Genomic DNA, 23,628 nt, shown 5'->3' on the forward strand with positions numbered 1-23,628 from the left:
AAATTAAATAATTTAAGAGGTATACTCATTTCTAGTATTGATAGCCTAATGGATTCTTAAATGGGGAATTATTGATGAAAATAAGGTTTGCATGGTTAAGATGTTGCCATTACTAATCATAACCAGTAGTGAAACTTTGAAGAAGACTCACATAACACACACACACACAATGTTCCATGTGATTGTGATAATTTATGATATGTTATGTGATTTTCCAAATGACCACTCTTGATGGAAAAGGTTTATATATATAGGGCCAGGTATACATGCAAAATAAGTAGGTAGAAATTGACGGAAATAGGGGAAGAGGTATTTCAATAAGTTCAAGCCCTTGAAATGTGGGTACGTTCTAGTTGGAATCAGTGATTTAAGTCGTGTTGGAAGCTTACTTTATGGCACCGAAGTCTTATATGTTAGTACCTTATGAGGGTAAGGATATAACTAAACAAAAGGGTATAGCTAAATCGTTGGTCGATAAAGAATGGTTTGAGATCCTAAAAGTCGAAGTTGGTGGTTGATCCCGATCAGCCAATTTCCTTCCTCTTAATTAAGTGTCATAGTGGCTTGGAGTCCGGGCAGCTACTCAACTTGCTTGATTTTTGGATTGAACAGTGACTTTATCAGACATATATAGATCGATATACGTGCACAAAAATATGCACTCGAATTGAACTACAAAAGTCTTAAACTGATCAAAGTACAAATGCGTAGAGTAAGTATACGTACAGCATACAATGTAAATAATGTAATGTTCGATCGAGACCAAGATTCTCCGTTATTTTACTCTATGATGAAAATCATGAAATGCATTCATATGATGCGTGGTTTGAGAAGGACCTGTAATGGCGTGGCCTTCATGTTTGTTAACCCAACAGTCTCACTCATATCGACTGGTTCATCTGATGGGGCTGTAATTTCAAACTTATGCAACAGATGAGCTAGAGTGAGTTCTACAAGTCCAAGAGCCAAAGAAATTCCTGGACATATTCTTCTACCACTTCCAAACGGCATGAGCTCAAAATTCTGGCCCCTAACATCAACATCCGCATGGCTTGTAAGGAACCTTTCAGGTTGGAAAATGCAGGGATCTTGCCAGACATTTGGATCACGGTGAAGCTTCCAAATATTGACGATTAAACGTGTTCCGGTGGGTATATGGTAGTTACCTATGGTGGAATCGTCTGTAGATTCATGGGGTGCGAGGAGTGGTACGACAGGGTATAACCGCATGGTTTCTTTGATGATGGCTTGGAGATACACGAGGTTCTTCATGTCTGATTCATTCACTTGTCTATTCCGGCCGACTTGTGTGTCTAATTCATTTTGAGCCATCTTTAAGGTTGCAGGATTGTTCACTAGTAACGAAAGAGCCCATGTCAATGTTGCTGTGGTGGTGTCAGTTCCCCCTAATATAAGAGCCTGCATTTTATATATTAGAGTTAACCATATCACGATTTTGTGATACATTAAGAGAAATTGTAATGTCAAATTACTTAATTACAATATCACTATGTAAATATATATGTATAAGATGTCTAGTAACTAATTCAGAATAATAATTAAGGTCAATTGTGGGTGTTGCAGCTTCTTAAGCAAGAGAAAGTTTGTGGGGCATAATTTTATATAAATCCAAAATCTTCAGAATCGTGGACTTACACATCAACGACTTATTGCTCTTCAATCTGTATAGATATTGATTAGTGTGAAAATTGTGTCTGGATCCAACGTGAACTGGGTAACAAATTAGTGTGCCATTTTTATTTCCCGAAAATGAGTGCCATTTTCTAACAGAGTAGCTCACTAGCTCTTAAGTTAGTCAGGGGAACATACCAGGCAAGTAGCTTTGTTCATGGTACCAGCAGTAGTGTGCCCACGAAACTCCAGTATACTATCATCAAGAATAGAAAGCATCATATCCATGAAATCTTCAGGCTCATCATGAGAATTTGAAGTACAATTAGTACTACTTCGCTTTAGCTTATGCTCTTCCAACAATCGTTCCATAACATGATCTAGTTCATTTGCTGTCTTCTTCATTGCCTTCTCATGCCCGCCCAAATCCAACCACCTAAGAAAAGGCACTGCATCTGCCAGCACAAACTCACCGCCCAATCTGAAAAACTCCCTGATCGCCTTTCGACACTTTTCGTTCTCTTCCTTCTCAAGCTCCGAGCTTGCATCATGCAGCAACCGTTTCCCTACAATTATCCTAAACATGATGCTCAGTGATACGTCTCCAAACCACCTCTTCATGTCCACCAACACATGATCTGAGCTCTCGTCTTGCTTCCACAAGTCATAAATGTTATCGATATAGGCCTTCACCTCGGATTCACGAACGTGCTTGAAAGACTCCAAACGATGGTTCGAGAGGAGATTCAGGGTGGCTACCTTGCGCATCTGGCGCCAGTAAGGACCGTATGGACTAAAGCCAAACATGGCGTAGTTGTAGCCCATAACCTCTGAGATTAAAAGCTTGGGGCGATTAGCAAAAACTCTATCGTTAGTAGTTAAACACTCTTTGGCAATGTCCCAACTGCTCACAATAAGAGATCTATGTACACCGAACTTGATTGTGAAGAGCGGTCCATACTTGTCAGCCATGTTGCCCAAGCTTATATGCGGCAGAAGTGAACCCCCTAAGAGGGGAAGGTGTCCAACTAATGGCCATGCCCCAGCTGCTTCCGGTGGTCTTCTCTTTCTGGCTGCGTTTCTGCTGGAAGATTTTGTTATCCATATTAACAGAGAGAAAATAAATAATGAAAAACTAAGTATGGTAGATGGAGAACTGAGATGATGAAGAGGGAACTCCATGAGATATGTTGGAATGTCGAAAAACTGAAACTCAACGAAGTAGCCGCATGATATATGAGCAGATATTTTTGATGAACATCCATTGACTTATTGATCCAAATCTTTTTGATCGCCAACCAGCTGATACCACACTAGAAGGATATCCTAGCCTAAAGATATTGCAAATCGATCACCATCACTCTATGGAGACTGAAATTAACGATTAACAAATTAGCTGAAATTTTAAAGAGGTGATCTATACGTTGTTATCTAAGGATTGGACCGTGGATATGTGAAAACTCGATCGAAAAATTAATAAAAAATGAAAATCCGTACCTTAACTTAAGGTACGGACCTCCACACCTGAAAACCTCCATGATTTGGAATACTTATATTGGCTCTGTCCTGCAGAACCAACTTCTGATATAAGGCAAGCAGATCCCCCTACTGGATGAAGTATCAGTATCAGCTTTTTATCATCTATTGTGTTAACACCTTCCCTAAACAAGGTAATTCCGGCATGATTTCCACTTATTTCGGCTGTCAGATTGGCCGAAGTTAGCCCAGCACAGAAGGGCACTGATCCGACAGGAAACGTCAAAGTAGCTCACCAAACAGTAGAAACATATTGTACAAGCACTCTCCCACATCGGGAAATAGAAGTAACGCTTTTCCCAATGCGCATATAAAAGCAACTAGAAACCTCCTAAAAAATGTAACGTATTCCTAAGTCTTTAACCTACGAACTTAAGTCACACTCCAGAATCTAACTTAAGCTTCAGAGAGTCATAGACCGGCGCACCGCTGACCCTAAACCTTAATCCCAGTTCTGTGCAGGTTAATCGGATCAGAGGTTGAAAACAAGCTGCATGAATAAGACCGCCGGATTTTGTACTCGCAACAATTGGCGTAAGAAGGAGGGTCCTCGTTAATATGACACTACCAACTTCAATACCACTTTCAGTAATAGTCCTCATAAATGAGAACGAAGATGACCGGTCCCCTCAAGACAATAACGACAAAACCAGTGACCTATTCAACCAAACGACAGGCACTAGGGATGTCACATCCCGAACCAAACATTATTTGTTAACTAACTTCTACCCAAGTGACGGGTGTTACTGTCGTTCAAATTTGTTTTTTACGACTTAGAATACGGTAAATCAAGTGGTTAGTAAGCTCAAAGGTTGATTTTTAAATCCGTGTGGTATTAGTGAAAACTTCTTTGACGAAAGTTGTGGAGATCGTCGATACAAGTTCGAGGATACGCGACACGCTCAAATTGGAGTTCGTACAACAAAGTTATGAATCAAAAAGGGCATTTGGGCATTTTTGAAAAAAAAAATATAAATAGAATTTACCTCGGGATACTGTTCATCATCCTCCTCCCTCCACCATCTGACCTTCGTTCGGGGTTATTTTGGTGTGTTGGAACTGTCTTTCCATCCTCTATCAATCTACTGTAGTGACTTGAGGAAAATCGTGGTGTTTGAAGCCCAGAAAACCCAAAACGTCCTTGTTGTCCCGTTTCAGAGAAGTGAGGAGAACTCCCTCCTCTGGCAACCAATCAAGATGATTCTTCTTGGGTTTTGAAACTTGTAAGGTGTGTATCAACCCTTTAAAACAATTTTAGTTATTTTGAAACACACAAGGAGAATCAATGATTTCTAATTCTAGGGTTTGTGAATAATATCGATCGTGTTCTTCGTAAATTGAACTGTTTAGGCTTGAATTTGGACTTTGTTATGAACTAGAAAGTTATTAGAAATGCCATTTAGATTATGGTGGTAAAATTTGGTGATCATTGGTGGTGGTCGGAATATGGGCGGCTGCCGCCGTGCCGGAGGTGATTTCGATGGTGTTTTGAATCGTTTAGTGATTCCACATGGTGTAGGAATTTTCGCGGAATTGTTAGAAGAGTTTTAAAGTGTTTTATGTGATTATTTTCCCAAATTAATTGATTAAGGAGTCGAGATATTAATTCGTAAATATCCTAGATTATTTTGAGAAGTGTGCAGAAGTCATGGGTAAAGTTAGAATGTTTTTGGGAGAGTGAGTGGACATTTATTTTGAAAGTTTTGCATGCATGAATATTTATTTTAATGGTTGCAGGTTAATGATGTTATTATTTCCTAAATTATCTATAATGGTTTCTATTTATTATTTAGTTGAACTACGAGTGACTTGATCTATTTCAAAAGAGTACGTAGGCAACCTGATCATGGTTTGGGTGCAGCCACCATATTTAGATTACATATCGTTTCTTTAATTATCTATATAGTGTTTCAAAGCATAAACTCAAGTTGGGTTGTTACAGTAGTATCAACAACGTACTAGAGGGTTGGTGTGGGTCAGTGTGTTTGAACATTTAGTTAGTTGTTTATGAACATGGTGATCGTACGAGTACGTTATGAGATTTCTAGGTTGAGGTTTACATATTTTATATTATTGATTTTTGATTCACCTTATTCCCGTCGACAAAGCCCTATCAACACGGCTATTCCATTAGAATCAACGAGGCATAAGCAGAAAACCCTATCAACTCGGTTATTCATTGGAATCAACGAGGCATAGGCAACTTATATATTTGGAGATGAGAGTTCCGGTATTGTTTTATGAGATGATGTTTTTTAGGCCATACATTAAGATGATGATGCTAGCATGTATATATATTCCACCATATGGTGTCGGTGACTAGCTGCAAGCTAGTAATGCACCCAAGCTCTTTCCGCTTGGGAGGCGATGTGGTATGCCGACAATGCATATATTTTGCCCGAGAGGCACATATTATATGGCCTGATGGTATTATTTTGACGAGTGGGGCTAGTCCACATTGTATGACTTGATAGTATTATTTTGAATTAATTTCAGTTTACCCCATAAACTTTACACACAAAATCAGTTCACCCCTTAAAACTTTTATTTTAATTACCCCTTATACTTTCAAATGACATCAAAGAATAACAAAATTCAGATTTTTATATGGATTATATCGATAATTATGCTACGAGACCTAATTTTAACGCTTCAGTGTTGTTATAAAATTATTAGGAATTTTGTTTTGGTCTTGCACATATAATTTGAAGCATTCTTTTAATAGTTTTTGATCGGAATTTAAACAAGAAAATCTGAATTTTGTCATTCTTTGATGTTATTTGAATGTATATGGGTGAACTAATTAAAATAAAAGTTTAAGGGGTGAACTAATTTTGGGTGTAAAGTTTAGGGAGATAAACTGAAATTAAATCTATTATTTTGACTAGCGGGGCTAGACCACATTGTATGTCCTGATAGTATTATTTTGACTAGCGGGGAGTTAGTTCACACTTATGACTTGAGATATCACTTTGACTATCGGGGCTAGTCCAGTTTCTATTATTGAGATATTATTTTGACTAGTAGGACTAGTATATTTCTATAATAATAATTATTATTTTACTGAGACTAGCGGGGCTATTTTATTTTCTATTATTTGTCGAATATTTATTCGAGATTGAGATTCTTATAAATTGTTAAGACAGTTCCATCATTTTAGTAGATGCTTCGGGAATGAGATTTTCGGGAATTATGTTTTACGTTGATTAATGACCCTTGTTGTTTTAAAGTGGGTTGGACGGTTATGGTTTAAGACGAGGTACGACCTCTAGGGATCTAAGGATATTAAGTAATGAATATTGCATACTTCGTAATGTACTTTGTGTTGTATTTTTGAATTATATTTATTGGATGTGGTTGTGGAGTTAAGAAATTTTGGGGAGCATGGTGGCTCTAGGTGTTGAGGTTGGATTTGAGATATTGAGAGTGTTGTTTTGTGCAGTAAGGTCGGCTACTTTAGGGGAGACTATGCCAAAATGTTTGGTATATCTTATTTTACATGGTCCCTGCACGATCTGCCTCAATATTATGGTAAATTTTAGGGTGGGTCGTGTCAGGGGAACCATCTTAGGTCCCTTTCATCGATACCGCCACCGCACTTGAAGCAGTTTTACGGGACATCCAAAGCCTCCGGGCTGAAAGGGATGAAAAAAGAGCAGAACTTCTGGAACGCTTTGGCGCGAATGGCGTTAGAGGCCACCCATCAGTGATTCCCCACTCTGAAAGTCCAGGTGTCGGCCACGCTGGCCACACCTGGGGAACCCCTACGATTGGAACCGGCCCAACCAATCATATTTGTCTCCGAGTCGCTATTCTCAGCATCTATCCCCGGGGTCGCCCCGCGCCGCAACTCATAGGAAGATTCGGCTTGGGAAACCATGAGAGCAGACAGAGCTTTGATCAAACCGTCTGAACTGCATTCCCGCCCACACCAGAACTCCAAACTCGGCTCCTTTTGCATGTGAGTGACATGTTGAACACCTTGGCCGCCACAATAGACGAGATTAAAACCCGGAGCATGCCGCGACCACTATATGGAGGATATGGCGATCGCGAGGGGCCTTTCACTCCGCAGGTACATGCTGAATGCTAGCCGGCTGGGGACAAGCCCTTTAAGATAACCAAGTGTAACGAGCGCTCAGACCCATGGACTTACCTGGAGAACTTTCAGTCAGCCTTGACATATACCCGATACATTGATGCCATGATTTGCCACACCTTTCAGGAGACCCTCTCGGATGAGGCCTTGAGCTGGTTCATGAATCTCCCTCAAAACTCGGTAGAAAGCCTTGAACAACTCGTGGAGAAGTTTTTCAACCAGTTCATTCTCCAAACCAGCATTTACCATTCCTCCAACTCCCTGTTCAAGATCCAACAACGGAAAGATGAGAGCTTATGAGATTTTGTGTCGAGATGCCAAACCGCCACAGCGCGGTGCCACGACCTGGATTAAGCCATTGTGGAGGAAGCTTTCCGTCAAATTGTCCACATGGGGATGTTCCTCTTGAATATTAATGAGAACCCTCCACTCTCTTATGAGGCATTAATGGAAACGGCCACCATATAGGCTCAAGCCGAGTACCACACCTATGAGAATCCCAATGCCTCCGGGTCTTCTTCACATGCTAGTTACCCAGTCCACTCAATTTAGGGGCATGTGCAATAATTCACCCAGGACATGAATAACTCTAGAGACTCTTGTTGTCACGCCCCAGTCCAACGGTCGGCAGGTTTTACCACTACCGCGTGCTGGTCCCGAGGAGCGCGACTTGATGTTACAGTAAGAAATGTAATAAAAATAATAATAAATTATTTCTAGGCACTTCACTCTAAGCTCGTCCAATCGCTTCCCGACTCCACAAATTCTAAACTTCTCTGCAAAAAATTGTATAAATGGGTGGGTGAGCAAAATCACTCCCTCAGTAAGTGAGTAAAGTACTATTCCAAAAAAGTCATGTCATTTTACTCACGGTATAAAATAGTATATTGTATACGCATAGTTCACAACAATGCGCCACATCGCACAATCTCTTCTTATTAGTTACCTTTCAATTTAGTGATCCCCACGAATCACCTAATGACATCTTGCCATATATCTCAGTGTGTCACATCCTTACTTCTGCATAACCCAATCAAGAAGTTCAAATGTTCCATGACTAGTTAAACAATAACTCCAACACCAAAAATACATACAATCCAACACAGTTCACAAATCGACATGTTTCACTTTGAAATAGATAGATATTTCGCAAATAGATCAAAATCATGTTTTTGATCATTTTAAAAGCATCTAAGAATATTTGAAACACATTATAGAAACCACTCATCTCGAAAGTAAGAATCGTCATCCTGATCGTAAATCGAGACACCTAAATGAACCTTCTATAAACCACCGTTGGATCTAGTTCAAACCTCTAGGATAGGAAAAGAATGCCAGTACGAATCTGTAGCCACACGCGGATTGTGAATCGGAGTTACGAATTCAATGTTATGATTCACGAAAGTTTCGTCGCAAAACTAATAAAATAATTATAAAAACTAGAGAGATAAAGTGATTGGAGAGAAAAAGAGAGAGAGAGAAATGCAGCCTTAAGAGGGGTTGGTTCTATTTATTGGGAAACTATTTTCCACATGTCAGTCAGCCATTGGTGGTTTCATGACACGTGTCAACACACAAATGACCACACAAAAAACCATCATCACATGACACTTGGTTAATGACTAGTGTCTGATAATACTGGCATCAGCATTAGCTACTCCCTTTCCACTCCGCCATTTGTCACCACGTGGTCCAATCTGAGTTCGACATATCACCACGTTCTTATCTTCTGAATAAACTTCGGAAAATCTTAAAAAATAGCTTCTGAATAAACTCCGAAAAATACGGCGAACTCGTGGCGATCTCTACTTTCTATTTTTTCAAAAGAAAAATAGAATTTGACCTACTTACAAAATCAAGATATTACACACGCCGACAAGCCACCCGGGAATGAGACAAGCACCGCGATAAGGGCATGATAATCGGGACCAGCGGGACAATTGGGGCCGCGCTAACCCATACACGTCCCGGGACTGTAAGTTTCCACCGAGGCAGAGACCACGAACCAGTCTCAGAATGAAGTTTTCACAATTCTCACCATTTCTTATGCAGAGATATATGAGTGCCAAAAAGATCTCCTGCCACCGGGAAATATTGTCTATATCATGCGGACATGGGACATGATACAGACATGTGTTACGCTCTTAAAAGCGCCATTTAGGAATTTGTCCAGACCGGGAGGTTAGAGCAGTACAAGACCCTGGGAATTGGTCAAATGCGATCCAGATATACGAGGAAATTATGACATTAAAGGGGAGGAGCTCTCCGTCCGCTACCTCATCAGCCAGCCAAGCTCCAGTAAACCATTAAGCTATTCGAGCTCTACCAAATGGTCAAGACTGCCCCTGCTACTTGGGATACGATCCAGTTTTCCATCCGGGACATCGCGGTCTAAGCCGCCTAGAACGATCTTTTGTTGACCGATGTCTGAAACTGGAGCAACTATCAGTGTCATGTTCGCTAATTGCTACCGCAAACTTAACAGAGATCGGGCTAAACTCTACAACAACCACAAGTCGTTGTTTAGTTTCTTCGGCGTGATTGTCCAACCACTCGGGTCAGATCGCCTGATAGTCACACTGGGCCACGGGTCTAAACAGACAATAATTACCACCCGGTTCTTCATCGTCGACTGCCTTTCCTCCAATAACATAATCTTGGGAATGGATGTTTTATGGGGGCTCAAATACGTTACTGCCGGACACATGCTTCTACTAAAATTTCCCACCACGGGTGGGATCTTAATAATCATCGAGGATAAAATGGACACGCCCAAAAATAACCTAGATGTCATCATCGCCGGACAAGGTTGCCATGAAAATGATGCCGGTGGTTCCGGCTAATGTTATAAATGATCCCCGAGATGACCCTAGAGTGGGGGAATGTTCCAATACAAGGGCCAAGAAGCTCAGCATGCACCCACCAAGAGCTCGGCCGGCTTCGGGAAGAAAAGGAGTGGATAGGTCTCTCTTAGGCACACCCCGACAGAAAGGTCCAGATTAGAACCCGGTCTCCGGGACCAGCTCTTAGCATACATCCGGAACCACCAGCACGTTTTCGCCTGGTCATATGCAAATATGGCTAGCATTTCAACTGACTTCATCTCCCACAAGCTTAATATTCTACTAGGCTCCTAACCAGTTCGCCAGAAGCGTCGGGCTTTCACTCATGAGAAATATCAAGCCATTCAGGCAGAAGTTCAACGACTCTGGGACATTAAGTTTATCCGAGAAGTTCACTATCCCACCTGGGTCTCCAATGTGGTGATGGTCAAAAGGCCAAACGGGTCGTGGCGAATGTGTGTGGACTACAAAAATTTGAATAAAGCTTGCCCCATTAATAGCTTTCTCCTCCCCTTGATAGATTAGTTGGTCAATGCCACTACTAGGTACGGTCTTTTGAGCTTTCTGGACGCCTACTCCGGCTATAATTAAATTAAGATGCACTCGGGCAACCAAGAGCACACGACCTTTGTCATAGATAAGGGTTCATATTGCTACCAGGTCATGCCCTTCGGACTAAAAAATGCCGGGACAACATATCAAAGGGGTGTAACTCGAATGTTATAGCAGGAAATTGGCTGAATTGTGGAGATCTATATGGACGATATGGTGATAACAAGCAAAACCACCACCGGACATATCGCCAACTTGGATAAGATTTTCTCCATATTTCTCCAGCATGGGATGCGGCTGAACCCCGCTAAATGTGTGAAAGTTGTGGCTAGAGGAAAAAATTTTGGGTTCATGGTCAGTGAACGAGGCATTGAAGCCAACCTCAAAAAGGTCCAGGCTATATTGAACGTGACATCGCCAATGACCCCAAACAAGGTACAATGCCTCACGGGCCGAGTGGTAGCCCTAGCTCGATTCATCTCTCACCTCACAGACAAGTGTGCTCCCTTCTTCCGGATTCTCCGGATTCAACACTGGGAAAAGACCACTTGGGGCCCGGAATATGTCCGTCTCACAGACAGCAATGAGCTCCGCCCTGGTCCTTCTAAAGGATAGCAAGGAGCTCCCGGTGTACTATAACGACAAATGTTTGAATGACACTGATACCATATACCCAGAGATCGAGAAACTTGTCATGGCCTTGATCATTGCGGCCCGGAGACTTCGCCAATACTTCCAGACTCATACTATCCATGTCCTAACAAGTCAGCCGCTCCGACAGGTCCTCTAGAGACCCTAAACCTCGGGCCGGTTGGTAAAATGGGTCATCGAACTTGGAGAATTTGATATTCACTTCAAGGCTATAACGGCACTAAAAGGACAAGCAACGATAGTTTTCATAACTAAATTTATCCCTCAGGAGGGAGGCCTGGTAGAAACCACCCCCGTAGCCACTAACCAGGCGTCCACTTGAGATTTGTACGTCGATGGTTCTGCCAACAAAACATCTAATGGCGCTGGTATCATCATCACGGATCCATAGGGAAATGAGTATCCATATGCCCTAAGGTTTGACTTACAAGCATCAAACAATACCGTGGAATATGAGGGCTTGATCGTCAGGATTCAGCTATGTCGCGAGTTCAAGGTGACGATTGTCCGCGTTTTCAGCGATTCCCAATTAGTGGTTAATCATGTCAAGGGGGACTATCAGTCCAACCACCCCATCTAGTCTCCTATCAAACTTTGGCCGGGTCATTACTCCAGAAGTTCGACTCCTTTGAGCTCCATCAAATCCCTCGGGCCAAAAATCCAGGGCGGATGCATTGGCACGATTAGCCACATCAGACCCCAGTTTCATTCCTCTGGACGTCCTTGTGGAAACCTTGGACAATCCCAGCATCTCTAAGTTTTACTCTGAGATATTTGTAGTTGAACAACTTTCACCACCTACATGGATGGACCCATTCATTGCATATTTAACAAAGGGGAGTTTGCCCGAGGGCTAACGCCTACGGCACAAGGCCTCCCTTTATATGGTCTAGGACGACCACCTCTTTTAGAGAGGACAATCATTCTCTCAACTCAAGTGCCACACTCTGAAATAGGGACACCAGGTAATGGCGTCTCTCCATAGCGGCGTTTGTGGAAACTACGCCGGAGTAAGGAACCTGGCCTTTAAGGCACTCCGGACCAAATATTATTGACTTAAAATTCTGAAAATTTACATGCATCACATGGTGATTGACGCCACCCTATTAACATGTCTTTGACAAAAATTTTGATGTTTTGATGTGATTTTGTTTGATTTCTATTTTAAGTGTTTTTAAACTTGATTGCATGCAATATATGTGAGGCTCTAAGTCAACCTAAACGACATAAGAAATCTTGCATAATAAAAATGATTCTCTAAGGCTCACAAAATCGAGGAGATCCATCGATTGTTAAAATGAAATTTCTCTGGCTAAGATGCATATAGTTGTAACCATGATATATACTTGGATGTCAATCGAAGATTTCCAAATCTTTAGCTGGCCTGAAAGAGATATTAGCATATTACGTACGTTTCTAAAAAGTTGACAAATTAGCCTGTATATTATTGGCAGGGTAAGTTCGTGAAGCTATGACATCTGGACATGGTACGGATGGAAGGTAAAAGCGTCCTACGATTAGTTGAACATATTGTAAAAGTTTGCAGCACCTCGAATCATTTACAAGGTAATTGTTGTTAATTAGTGCTAATTAATCTTCTTGAACCTACGATAGTGGACTGGGACTTGAATATTTGAGCGAAGAGATAGTTGATGCAAGATATATATTGATCTCTAACTATTAAATTGACTACGGATAGTTCCCCGTCCCTGTAGTTATGTACGTAATAAAACTCACATCAAAGACTAGAGCCTCATGCGCGCAGTGCCCATTATGTATACTTCAAATATACAAAAGAGGTTACTTAGATACGTACTATAGCTAAGAGCCACTATAGAGGCTTATGATTCGATTCTTATTGATACAGATGTGAAGACAAACGCGGTTTGACAAGAACTTGAAGTGGGGTGGATTTCATGTTTGTAAGTCCGATGCTTCCGGTCATATCAACTGGTTCGTTCCCGGGATTTGAGACCTCAAAACCATGAAGAAAACCGGCCAAAGACAAAAGGGTCATTTGAAGGCCTAAAGTAATTCCAGGGCAAGCTCTTCTGCCACTCCCAAATGGCAACAGCTCAAAATGTTGACCCTTCACATCAGTACCCTTATGGGTGGTGAGAAATCTCTCCGGCTTGAATTCCATCGGGTCGGCCCAAACCCGCGGGTCAGTATGGACCTTTGAAAGGTTGACCATCAACCAAGTTCCTCTTGGGACATGGTACCCTCCAACATTGCAGTCCTCGTCGAATTCCCTTAAACCAGACAGTGGTCCAGCTGGGCATAAACGCAGCGTTTCTTTAACAGTGGCTCGTAGATACTCTAGGTTGTTAATATCTGACTCGTTCACTAACCTTTCTTTGCCAACATGATTGTCTAATTCTTCATGGATCTTCTTCAGTACTTGGGGGTTGTGTAACAGTAGTGAGAGTGCCCACGTTAATGTCACCGTTGTTGTGTCGGTGCCTCCACTTATCAAACTCTGCAAATTAATCATTATTTCTAATTTAGTAATGATGTACTTGCAGTATATCATAAGTAGAGATGTACTTCTAGTCATAATCTACGCGTATACTCGTAATAAAAGGATTCCAGATTAATATATATATATATATAGTGGACGTCCGCATGGTGTGGATTTGCCCATTCCGGTGACCGGTGACGCGTAACAATAGTACGGATCGTGCCGACAGTGCTCCCCCCTCCCGGTGTTCTTGTCTATGTCGGCTGGAACTTCATCGCAGGCCCACGGCGGTCTGAATCTGTAAATTTCTATAAATTTCAAGTTTTTGGGAAATTTACAGATTCTGGCCGGCGATAGAGCTCCGCCGACACAGACATGAGCGCCAGGAGGGGCGAGTATGGCCGGCACCATCAATGTTGTCGTTCCGCGTCACCAGTCGCCGAAATTTCCGACGTCCGCACTTTTGGTGCAGTGCGGACGTCCGCACTCAATCGTCTATATATATAGGCTGGATCAGGAGCTGACGGTCCACACGGTACTGATTCACTTGTTCTGGCAACTGACGACGCGAATGGTGTCACCCTGCTCCCTCTCCCAGCGCTCATGTATGTGCAGGCCGGAGTTCCATCGCCGGCACACGGCGGCCGAAATTGGCAAATTTTCAGAAAACTTGAAATTTACAGAAAGTTGCCGATTACGGCCGTTGTGGGCCGGCGCTGTAGCTTTGGCCAGCACAGACAAGAGCACTGGGAGTGAGGAGCACGGCCGGCACCACAGTCGAAATACTTGCGGACGTCCTCTCTCGATCCTATATCTATATATAGCCTTTCTTGGCTGCGAAGGTTCGCATCAATGTTTTGGTGCAGAATTCCATTTTCTCACTACTTTTCAATCGAATTTTCTCATCTCCACCGTCTAGTATCTAGATGATATTATGTAGATCATCTCTGCAAAAATTTAGCCAATTTAGTAATTTTTCTGTTAAACATATGAGCGGTTCATGTTCGACAGAATTTGGTCCGTCCATTTGTTTTTCAATTTTAAGGGTCTTAACGATCACCAAATTGGCTGAAATTTTGCAAAGATGATCTACACAATATTATCTAGATACTAGAAGGTGGAGATGAGAAAATTTGATCAAAAAGTGGTGAAAAATGGATTAGCTGAGAAAAATCTTATATATATATATATAATGCATGGGTTATGCTTCATACCAAACATGTTGATTTAACGACGGTATCAGCATCAAAACCTGCAACATCTGATCCATCTAGGACTGAAAGCATAACATCCATGAAATCTTGGTCAGTTCTGGCTTTCTCCGAGGTTGTTCTTCTATGCTTGTGCTCCTCCAGCCATACCATAACTATAAGGTCGAGTTCCTTTGCAGTGTGTTTCATAGCCTTCTGCTGGCCCCCTAAATCCCACCACTTAAGCCATGGAACAGCATCCCCCAAAACAAAAAGTCCCACCAAGTGAAAGAAATCCCTCATGGCCTTTTGGCACCGTCGTGCCTCTTTTTCGTCGCTCAAATCACCATCGGCGACATTGAAGTATCGCTTACCAGCAATCATCCTCAAAACCACGTTTAGAGAAAAATCCCCAAACCACTGCTTCATCTCCACCGAAACATGGCCCGTGGTTATATCTTTTCTTTTGCTCCAGTGCTTGTATAGCTGTTTCAAACTCATTTCTACTTCGGATACTCGAACATGTTTGAGTAGGTCAAGCCTGGTGTTTGAGAGTAGCTCTAAGGATACCAACTTACGTATTTCACGGCAGTACTGACCGTAGGGACCAAAACCGAACATGGCATAATTGTACCCCAAGTGCTTGGCAGATAACGTAGCGGGGCGGGAGGAAACAACCAAGTCGTTGGTGGTGAAACATTCCTTGGCCGCCTCCCAAGTATTTAACACAATAGCTGAGTGGATGCCAATATCGATGGTGAAGATTGGTCCATACTCGTGAGTCAGGGCTCCCAAGGTTATATGGGGAAGCTGCTTCGATCCATCAAGGAGGTGGAGATGGCCTAGCAGCGGCCATCCACCTGAGACTTGCGGCGGTAACTTGGAACTCCTGATTGCTCTGGACCTTCTACTTATGATAAAGTAGGAAAACACAAGTACAGCAAATAAGAGTCCAGTTGTGGCGCTGGAAGTTAGGTATGGAAGAGCGAAATTTTCCATCGTGACTACCAGGAACGTACGTACATGTTCGATCAAGTATCAAGCTATAGTGAAGGATTAAAGGGCGAGTGACCTATATATCTAATTGCTATTACAAACTATATATAAGCGTTAGCATAGATATATTCTTCATGGACAATAAATCTTGATCACTACACTAATTAGATTAATATTCACAATAAAACGAGACTTTCATATCCAGACCCATGTGTCCAAATCTATTGTTCTTTGTTTTGATTAATTTAAGTTAATATATATATATAGACTAAAATTTCGGCGATTACGGAAATATCGAGGGTCTAAAAATTAGACATTTCGACATAAATTTTGGAAAAATATCGATCTTAAAAAATAATTAAGAAAATGGATGGAAATTTTGAATGAATTTTTTAAAGATGTTTTTTTTATCAATTATCTACTATATTTCGTAATAAAATTTTGGTCAGGGCAAAAATTTAAATTTTTCATTCCTTGTATATATATATATAAATATATTATGTCAGTTTGATTCTAGTGGCGACAAGTCTAAAAGTATAATGTTGTTTAATCGTCTTGTGTTGATTAAACAGAAACGGATAAGTTGAGCGATATTTTCTAAACATATCCTGTGGAAAAATTCTTCCAATCATCATTAGATAAGTTCCTTTTTAGATAGTCAATCTAATTTTGTACTAACCTCTTAACCTAATCAAGGCTATCGTTTTCTTCTTTCCACCCAAGAGATTAATTAGTGCAAATGTAGATTTCTTGAGATCGACAGGGTTATAATGGGTTTTGAAGTTAAATTCAGAAAATGATGGCATCCGGCACCAAGAGACACGTTTGTTGAAGACTTGTGTGCATGCATCGTCTTGATTCAGCGCAGCCACCACAATTGATTTTTCTTTGCTAGTTGACATAAACTAATTTGCACTGTAGTCATGTACAGAACGTACAAGGACAGTGATTCGATCGACATCTATTTACTCTTATAAAGTTCTAAGATTCTTTAACACAGCGATCTCTTGATTGATACTCAATTTCCATAGAATAGCAAATACCTTAAACATCACAGCGCATGTCCATTTTACTTTATTAATTTAGAAATATATAAACTTCACCGGAAATCAAAGGGATGACTACAGAGCTTAGCGGCACGACCCGACAAAGGGATGAAGAGAACTTCTAATGGATTTTCATTAGGAATGGTCCAACCAGGACGTAGTCTCAGTTAAGTACTCGACAAGCTGATCCGATGCTGTGCCTTCTAATGAGATTCCCACGTGAGAGTCCCTTCTAATAATTTTTTGATCTCGCATAGAGTTAATGATGACATAATTAAAGTACATGAAATTTCAATATGTTAAATTTTCTAAATCCAATAATTGTTCACTGATATGGTGTTTACTCGGGAGATCCATCATCTCCATATTCTGAGACATATTTGGTTACATCTAAACTCTCCTGTCAAGTTCTCCTCTTTCGTGGTTAAATGGGATATGAAACTCGAACGAAGATGAATACAACAACGTACAGGCGCAGCTAGCGATCGATCAAAAGAGGAACATATATTACTTCTAGCTAGTCAAGTTTAATTAATGGACACTTGATCTAGAACGTAACTTATCGAGGATTAGCTAAAGCAAGCTAGCTACTAGATAGGGAAGGTTAATTAATCAAGTCATTTGAAGATTGAGGGTGTTGAGCATTGACCATTCGCCACTTGGCCTTCCAAGCGTGAACTCTAGGTTAAGATACATATGATCCGAAGATGACAACGAGCTACAATCCAACCGGCGGCCTGATCCCGAATCCTCTTCCCCCACCTAATCGTTTCAGATAAACTTATATCATTCACCATGATACGTTAATGCATCTTAATAATTTGTAGGTATGCAATTTAAAGGGATTTTGGTAAATTATTATGATGTGCGACTATGTATACTACCTTGGTACCATTTGAGGATGAGGAATGAGAATACGTCAAAAAATCTCCATGACTTGGTTTGCAGCTGCCATTTGTCTCGCTTGTAGAATTCCATGATTCTCTGCTCACAAGTAGTTTCAAGCTAGTGATCAAAAACTTGAATTATATATCAAAATAATCAAAATTTCTAATATAAAACCAATTACATATACTCTGGTCTATATATATATATATATATATATATATATATATTAGATGTCCTTTACTTTTATATAAATTGCAGTCAAAGAGATAGTAAGTGAACATTATTGCTCCCTGCCATGGAGTCAACAAATGCATCAATTTGAGGCCAAGACATTATTAGACACAAGATGCCAAGCAATCTCTTCTCATGAAATATCAAAGTTGCTGTAGACTTGTAGTTGATTTCTTTTCTTCATTATGATCGAGAGATTCCTTATGATCTATTCGATCTCTAGCTAGCTACCAATTAACTGTAGCCATTTAATTTGTAGTTAAAATCCTGTTAGGGCACATTGGGACTACTATGGAGCTAGCTTAGCTAGAAGACCGTTGACGTAAATCACGTTATAGCGTTTCATGCTAGTATGAAATGACAAACCCTAGCAAATTATTTAACTAAGTAACTTCATTAAAATCAATGAGCATTGAGATGCCTCCAGCAATAAATGATCAACACCTGAAACTACGACAGACACCATGTTGGACTTGGACCAAACCTATATATAGAAAACAAAAAGGAAAGGGTCTATAATTAATCTCCCAAAGGCATAAACATGCCAATATTCGTGCATGTATGTCTGTATATATTGAATATCTATCCATTTTGCAGAGCCAAAGAAGATCAGGTGATCTGGTGATATGAGTCACGTTTATATCATAAATATGAATCGAATTAGCTACCTGCTGGGATTTTGCAGAAGCAGAGCTGGACGTGAATCCATAGCTTTCTCAGAATCACAGAGTAGTACTGATCCATTTACTTGAACATTATTATTTCCTGGATTTTGGTCCAAACCAATATTATATATCTGCTGCCCTTCATGACCTGCAACCAGAGTAATTGTAGATAGATCGATCAGCTGTAGCTATTAATGATCGTGGTCTTGCTTTTCCAGACACCAACCTAAAATAATTCACTTGACATGGATCGTACTGAGTAGTGAGTACTCAGTTTCAATTCCAGGCATTTTGTTTTAGTCTAGTTGGGTCAAAATAATGATAATAGAGGGTAGCTAGAGTACACTGTCCCACTAAGATCGCCGGGCTCCGAAACAAAGAGAACAATGGAAAATAGAAATATATGGGGCCGGTCTTCCGAGAAAGAGATCGATCATGCTAATATATATGAATATCAGAGTTAGACAGGGATATATATATATATATATATATATATATATATATATAATACAAATTCCGGCCATTATTTACCTATTCCTTTGTGGTCTGTGCTCTTCACTGTTCTATACATCTGCATGATATCAAAAATTACACAAATTAAACAAAAAAGAAAAAACATGAGAAAAGGTCCACATTGCTAAGATTACTCCCTCTAGATGCCATTTTGTCCTTACATCCCGTGTTGTTTACCCCCCCCCCCCCCCCCCACTAGAAATGAATCATTCCAATGTCATTTATATGTTAAATGCAGAATATGCAGAGTAATTAGTTGAAGCATCCTCAAATTTATAAATTAAGAAAACCAAATGCTATCAGCTATGACTATGTTTTTATTCAAAGCAAACAAGATTGAGCACAGTTTAAGCTAGCCCACCTGCAAATGACTCTTCACGTGAGCAAGAGTTAGATCCTTCACATTCATCAACTCCAGCACCGACTTTGGCGTTGCTCCTGCAGATGGATTTCATTTCCAAGAGAAATGGTAACTAACTAATTAGAAATGCAACTTATTTAATCTATATTAAACAAATATGAATATATATATATAAGTGTATCTTACTTTCATGACCGCCGAGAAGCTGAACTGCATGAACGAAATGGGCATGAAGGGTGGTAGTCCACCGCATCCTCGGAGCTCTGACGCTTCTTTTCACATTCCCGACTGTTCTGGCGCTTCTTTTGAACTGTCGGCCGTAGATTTGAGGATGGTGATGGTGATGATGGTTGAAGTTTCTTGGCAGTAGAGGTGTTGAACTAGTACTATTACTAATGATATCCTTCATTTCAAGACCTAAACTCAAATTTGGCTCGGGCTCAGCGGAAGCGGGATTATAACTAGTCCTGTGATCTAAGTGGTAGAGAGCATTTTCATGACTCAAATCACTCCCACTGCTAGCGGAGTCGGTGGTTGAGCTCCTATCACCGTTAAGTGCTTTTCTTGCTAAAGCCGTCTCGTAGTGATCTGACGGTGGGCTGATCTGTAAAGAGAGATCAGGCAAAGGTGAAGAAGTAGTTCTCATTATATGGTTTGAGTTCGAGCTCAGGTACATCATGAGGATGAAGAACTGAATAAACGGTAACTGTGGTGATTATAAGGTGGTAATGAGTGCCTTATGATTTGCACTGCACTGGGGTTTTAGAAAGTGATGGATGAAGAGGCCGGAGATAGGCTTTATAAAAGTAGTACTAGATAGATATATAAGAAGATCAATCTAAAATCTTAAAACATAGAAAACTGGCTGGGGGTGAGCGCAGGTAGTACTCGATCAGAGAGAGAATGCTAGAAATGAGAAAGGAACTCAGTCTTTTTGGGAACAAGGATTGAAGGAAAAGTTAATGAAAGGGAGGAACTATGTATCTAACAGGGGTGCTATAGCTGCAGTGGAAGGTTCAGTAGTAGTAGAGACTTGAGAGTCCATACACATATGACACAGACAGAGACTCACAGAGAGAGAGAGAGAGAGAGAGAGGGCCCTGTTTTGGGTTTTATGGTAGAGAGATCGATTAGCTAAGAGAGAGTGAAAACGAAGTGGCAATAGGATATAATGGAGGTTTCTGCAGGGAGGAATGGTTGGAATTCGAGAAAACAAAAGGGCCACTGTTTAATATTCCAATCGCATCCATCTCATTTATATTTCACGGATCGATTGTGACCCATATGATTTAAAATCCCTACCCATGGATCGAATTACTTTTGGACACGTCGGATACGTAATGGACACGCAGATGGACACCCTCCAAGTTGGGTTGTTCAGTTCGCTCCTCCTCTTCTTCTTCTTCTTCTTTATTGATTGCTTATTCTTCTGCTCTGTTCTTCGGTAGTTCAGTTGCTTCTTTTTGGAGTTCCGCCCAAGATTAGTTTGATGATTCTTGTTGTTGTCTATGAAATTGGGTACATATAAAGGGCTCTCTACTTCTGTGTGATTGTGTAGTATATGGTATATTCAAAGCAAGTGTTAGGTGGCGGCGGGTGTTGAAGAATGAAGAAACCAAGCGGTGAGGTTTTATGAGTTATGACTTATGAGGCCGAAAATGACTTGTGTTAGGATGAGTAGATAATAAGATAATTATGCTTTTGTACCCATCAAGTGCTCCAACTTGTAGTTACAAAATAAAACAATATTTCAATTCCAGTTTCCATGAATTTTGACTTAGTTTTTAACTATTATTGAAAATTGAACACAAATTTTAGGCACCTAAATTGGCAAATTTTATGCTTCCTTCTTCAATAATTAAGTTTATAAGTGGTTCTTTATATTTATTTACATGTCAATAAGTGTAGCAATATTTTTTAATTATTTAATAATATATATTAAAAATAATATTTAATTAACGTGTCTATCATGTGTCCGTGTCTAATTTTTATTTCATTTAACGTGTCCACGTATCGTATTGTGTCTAATACGAATACGAACGTGCTACTTAGTTTCTACCCGATATTATTGTAATATGTTCTTTTTTTATATAACAAGATGTATCTTTTGTTTACATGAGAATATTTCCATATTTCTTCATGATATTGACTGGCAGGCCAAAAATATCCTCATTCAAAGATGCATGTTGACCTACCTATCTAGCCCTATTCATGAGTTTCTTCAATTGCAGACATGGCATGAACCGCATCAGGTTCCATTGTAGAACATCCAACCTCGATCCAGAACATCATTTAAAAATGAATATAACTACATATAAACATGTGACTCGTAAAACTTCGTATAATTAATTTCCTTAATCAGTTAATAGCCTAATCAACTTAACTAATTAGACGAACTATGAACTGAAGCCAGCTAGCTGATCATCTTCGTACCTAGGGCATGCAAGTTTGCCTTCGATAGTTATATACCTCTATATCTAGTCATTGACCGGTGACCTACTGGTTAATACAAGTTTTTCAATCATAATTGAGCTGTACACGTGCGAACGCTGAGGAAATATCAGCTAATTAGGAGAGCTCGATCAGTCGACCTTGATTAGCAGGACCAGTTTAGATTAGAACTGCATGCATGAGTTGAATTTGAACCATATATGGTGTCGTTAGAACTAAGGAATGGCACGAACGGAGAATATGTATGAAGTATGATTGAAATGAAGCACATATATAGAATAGAAGGTGTAGTGATATATTTAGAGGAGTGAAACTAGGTCATGTCAGAGTGGCTGGGTTGTCCAGCGACACCAGGGTCGCAGAGGCACATGCAAACGCTGATTCTGACTCCGACCTAGCTAGCCTCTGCATGCAATCGAGTCTTGATCCCACGCGCTGGCTTGAAGCAATCAAAGTCCAAACCTCTGGTGGAGGAGCAGCGCGTGGCGGAAGAGAGAACGTGGCCGGGAAACAAGGTAGGGGAGTTTGAACGGCTAGTATTTGTCCGATCCACAGTGTTCGATCGTCGTCCCCAATATTCCCTCTCCATGTCGCAAGTAAATAGTATTCCTTGGCCAAACCAAAACCAAACTCATCTGTCTGTCGAGCCCCTCCCGCCAGCGCGTGGAGTCCCACGCTCGAATTCATTCAAATTATATATATAAATCAACAAATATGTGAAGGTAGGAGAAGCAAGGATCGATCGGAGGACCATATTCCTCGGCGTCAACATGGGTTGTGGTCACGTGACAGATGGACGTGACCTTGTCTAAGCAACAAGCTCTTTGTTTGTTCTCTTCTATTGGACTCTTATAGGTTGATTCTCCTCCTTCCATGACTTTCTTAAATTAATCCGACTTGTTTATAATGATGATCACAGAAACAACAAGATATGACTAACAATAACCAAAAAGAATGCATAGCTTAATCATTTGTTAATAGTTATCGGAGCCCCGGTCAGCGCCTGATGCGCTCTAGATTCTCCGGGAAATGATACTCACTTACTTAATAATTAGTAAGTAGCTTCAAGTTTAAGGGAGGGGAGGCCTTTTCATATCACATATATTCCTTGGTATGTATCCTCATGTTGTTTGGATTATTGAATAATAAGGTTGCAGGATTTAATATGCGGTCAACATGTCTCTCTATGGCTTAGTTATGATCTATCACTACTTACTTGCGATGTTGTCAAATGCATGCCTGCTTGTGCTTTTATTCCCATCGATATTCCATGCTTTTGTCTCATAACGAAACCACCATGCATCGATCTCCTTTCTATTCTACATATTTTAATCTTCAAGAGGATATCTTTAGCTACAAATTAACGTCTTCCCTTCCTGGTCGACAAGAACCCAATTTTATTGAGTCTACGTTGTGAACAATTCAAAACACTACTATATATTCCCATCTCATGTGCCACCTACCCTAGCTTTGGTATTTTTTCAACAAGGGGTTTTAAACAAACCTCAATAAA

At 40.5% G+C, this 23,628-nt stretch overlaps 2 protein-coding genes across 3 annotated transcripts; both read right to left on the reverse strand.

The window, feature by feature from the left end:
* Window positions 1-583: 583 nt before the first annotated feature.
* On the reverse strand, window positions 584-16,107 carry LOC126784987 (demethylepipodophyllotoxin synthase-like). Of its 2 annotated transcripts, none has more exons than XM_050510554.1 (4): window positions 14,989-16,107; window positions 13,665-13,792; window positions 1,831-2,713; window positions 584-1,419 (listed from the first exon to the last, which is right to left on the reverse strand). In XM_050510554.1, the coding sequence occupies exons 1-4, from the start codon at window positions 15,961-15,963 to the stop codon at window positions 811-813; spliced, it is 2,595 nt and encodes an 864-aa protein (XP_050366511.1). In that variant the 5' UTR covers window positions 15,964-16,107; the 3' UTR covers window positions 584-810. The 2 variants fall into 2 exon arrangements, with proteins under 2 accessions (XP_050366511.1, XP_050366510.1); XM_050510553.1 differs by having other exon boundaries at window positions 585-1,419; window positions 1,831-2,716; window positions 14,989-16,106.
* A 1,378-nt stretch (window positions 16,108-17,485) lies between these two features.
* Window positions 17,486-20,807, reverse strand: LOC126783242 (probable transcription factor KAN4). Its single transcript, XM_050508672.1, has 6 exons — window positions 19,851-20,807; window positions 19,665-19,741; window positions 19,322-19,361; window positions 18,794-18,938; window positions 17,891-17,990; window positions 17,486-17,768 (listed from the first exon to the last, which is right to left on the reverse strand). Exons 1-6 carry the CDS (start codon window positions 20,341-20,343, stop codon window positions 17,619-17,621), a joined length of 1,005 nt encoding a protein of 334 aa, XP_050364629.1. The 5' UTR covers window positions 20,344-20,807; the 3' UTR covers window positions 17,486-17,618.
* Between the last annotated feature and the right edge of the window lie 2,821 nt (window positions 20,808-23,628).

This window comes from Argentina anserina, chromosome 2, assembly GCF_933775445.1.
Source record: "Argentina anserina chromosome 2, drPotAnse1.1, whole genome shotgun sequence".
In the NCBI taxonomy this organism is placed as follows: domain Eukaryota; kingdom Viridiplantae; phylum Streptophyta; class Magnoliopsida; order Rosales; family Rosaceae; genus Argentina; species Argentina anserina.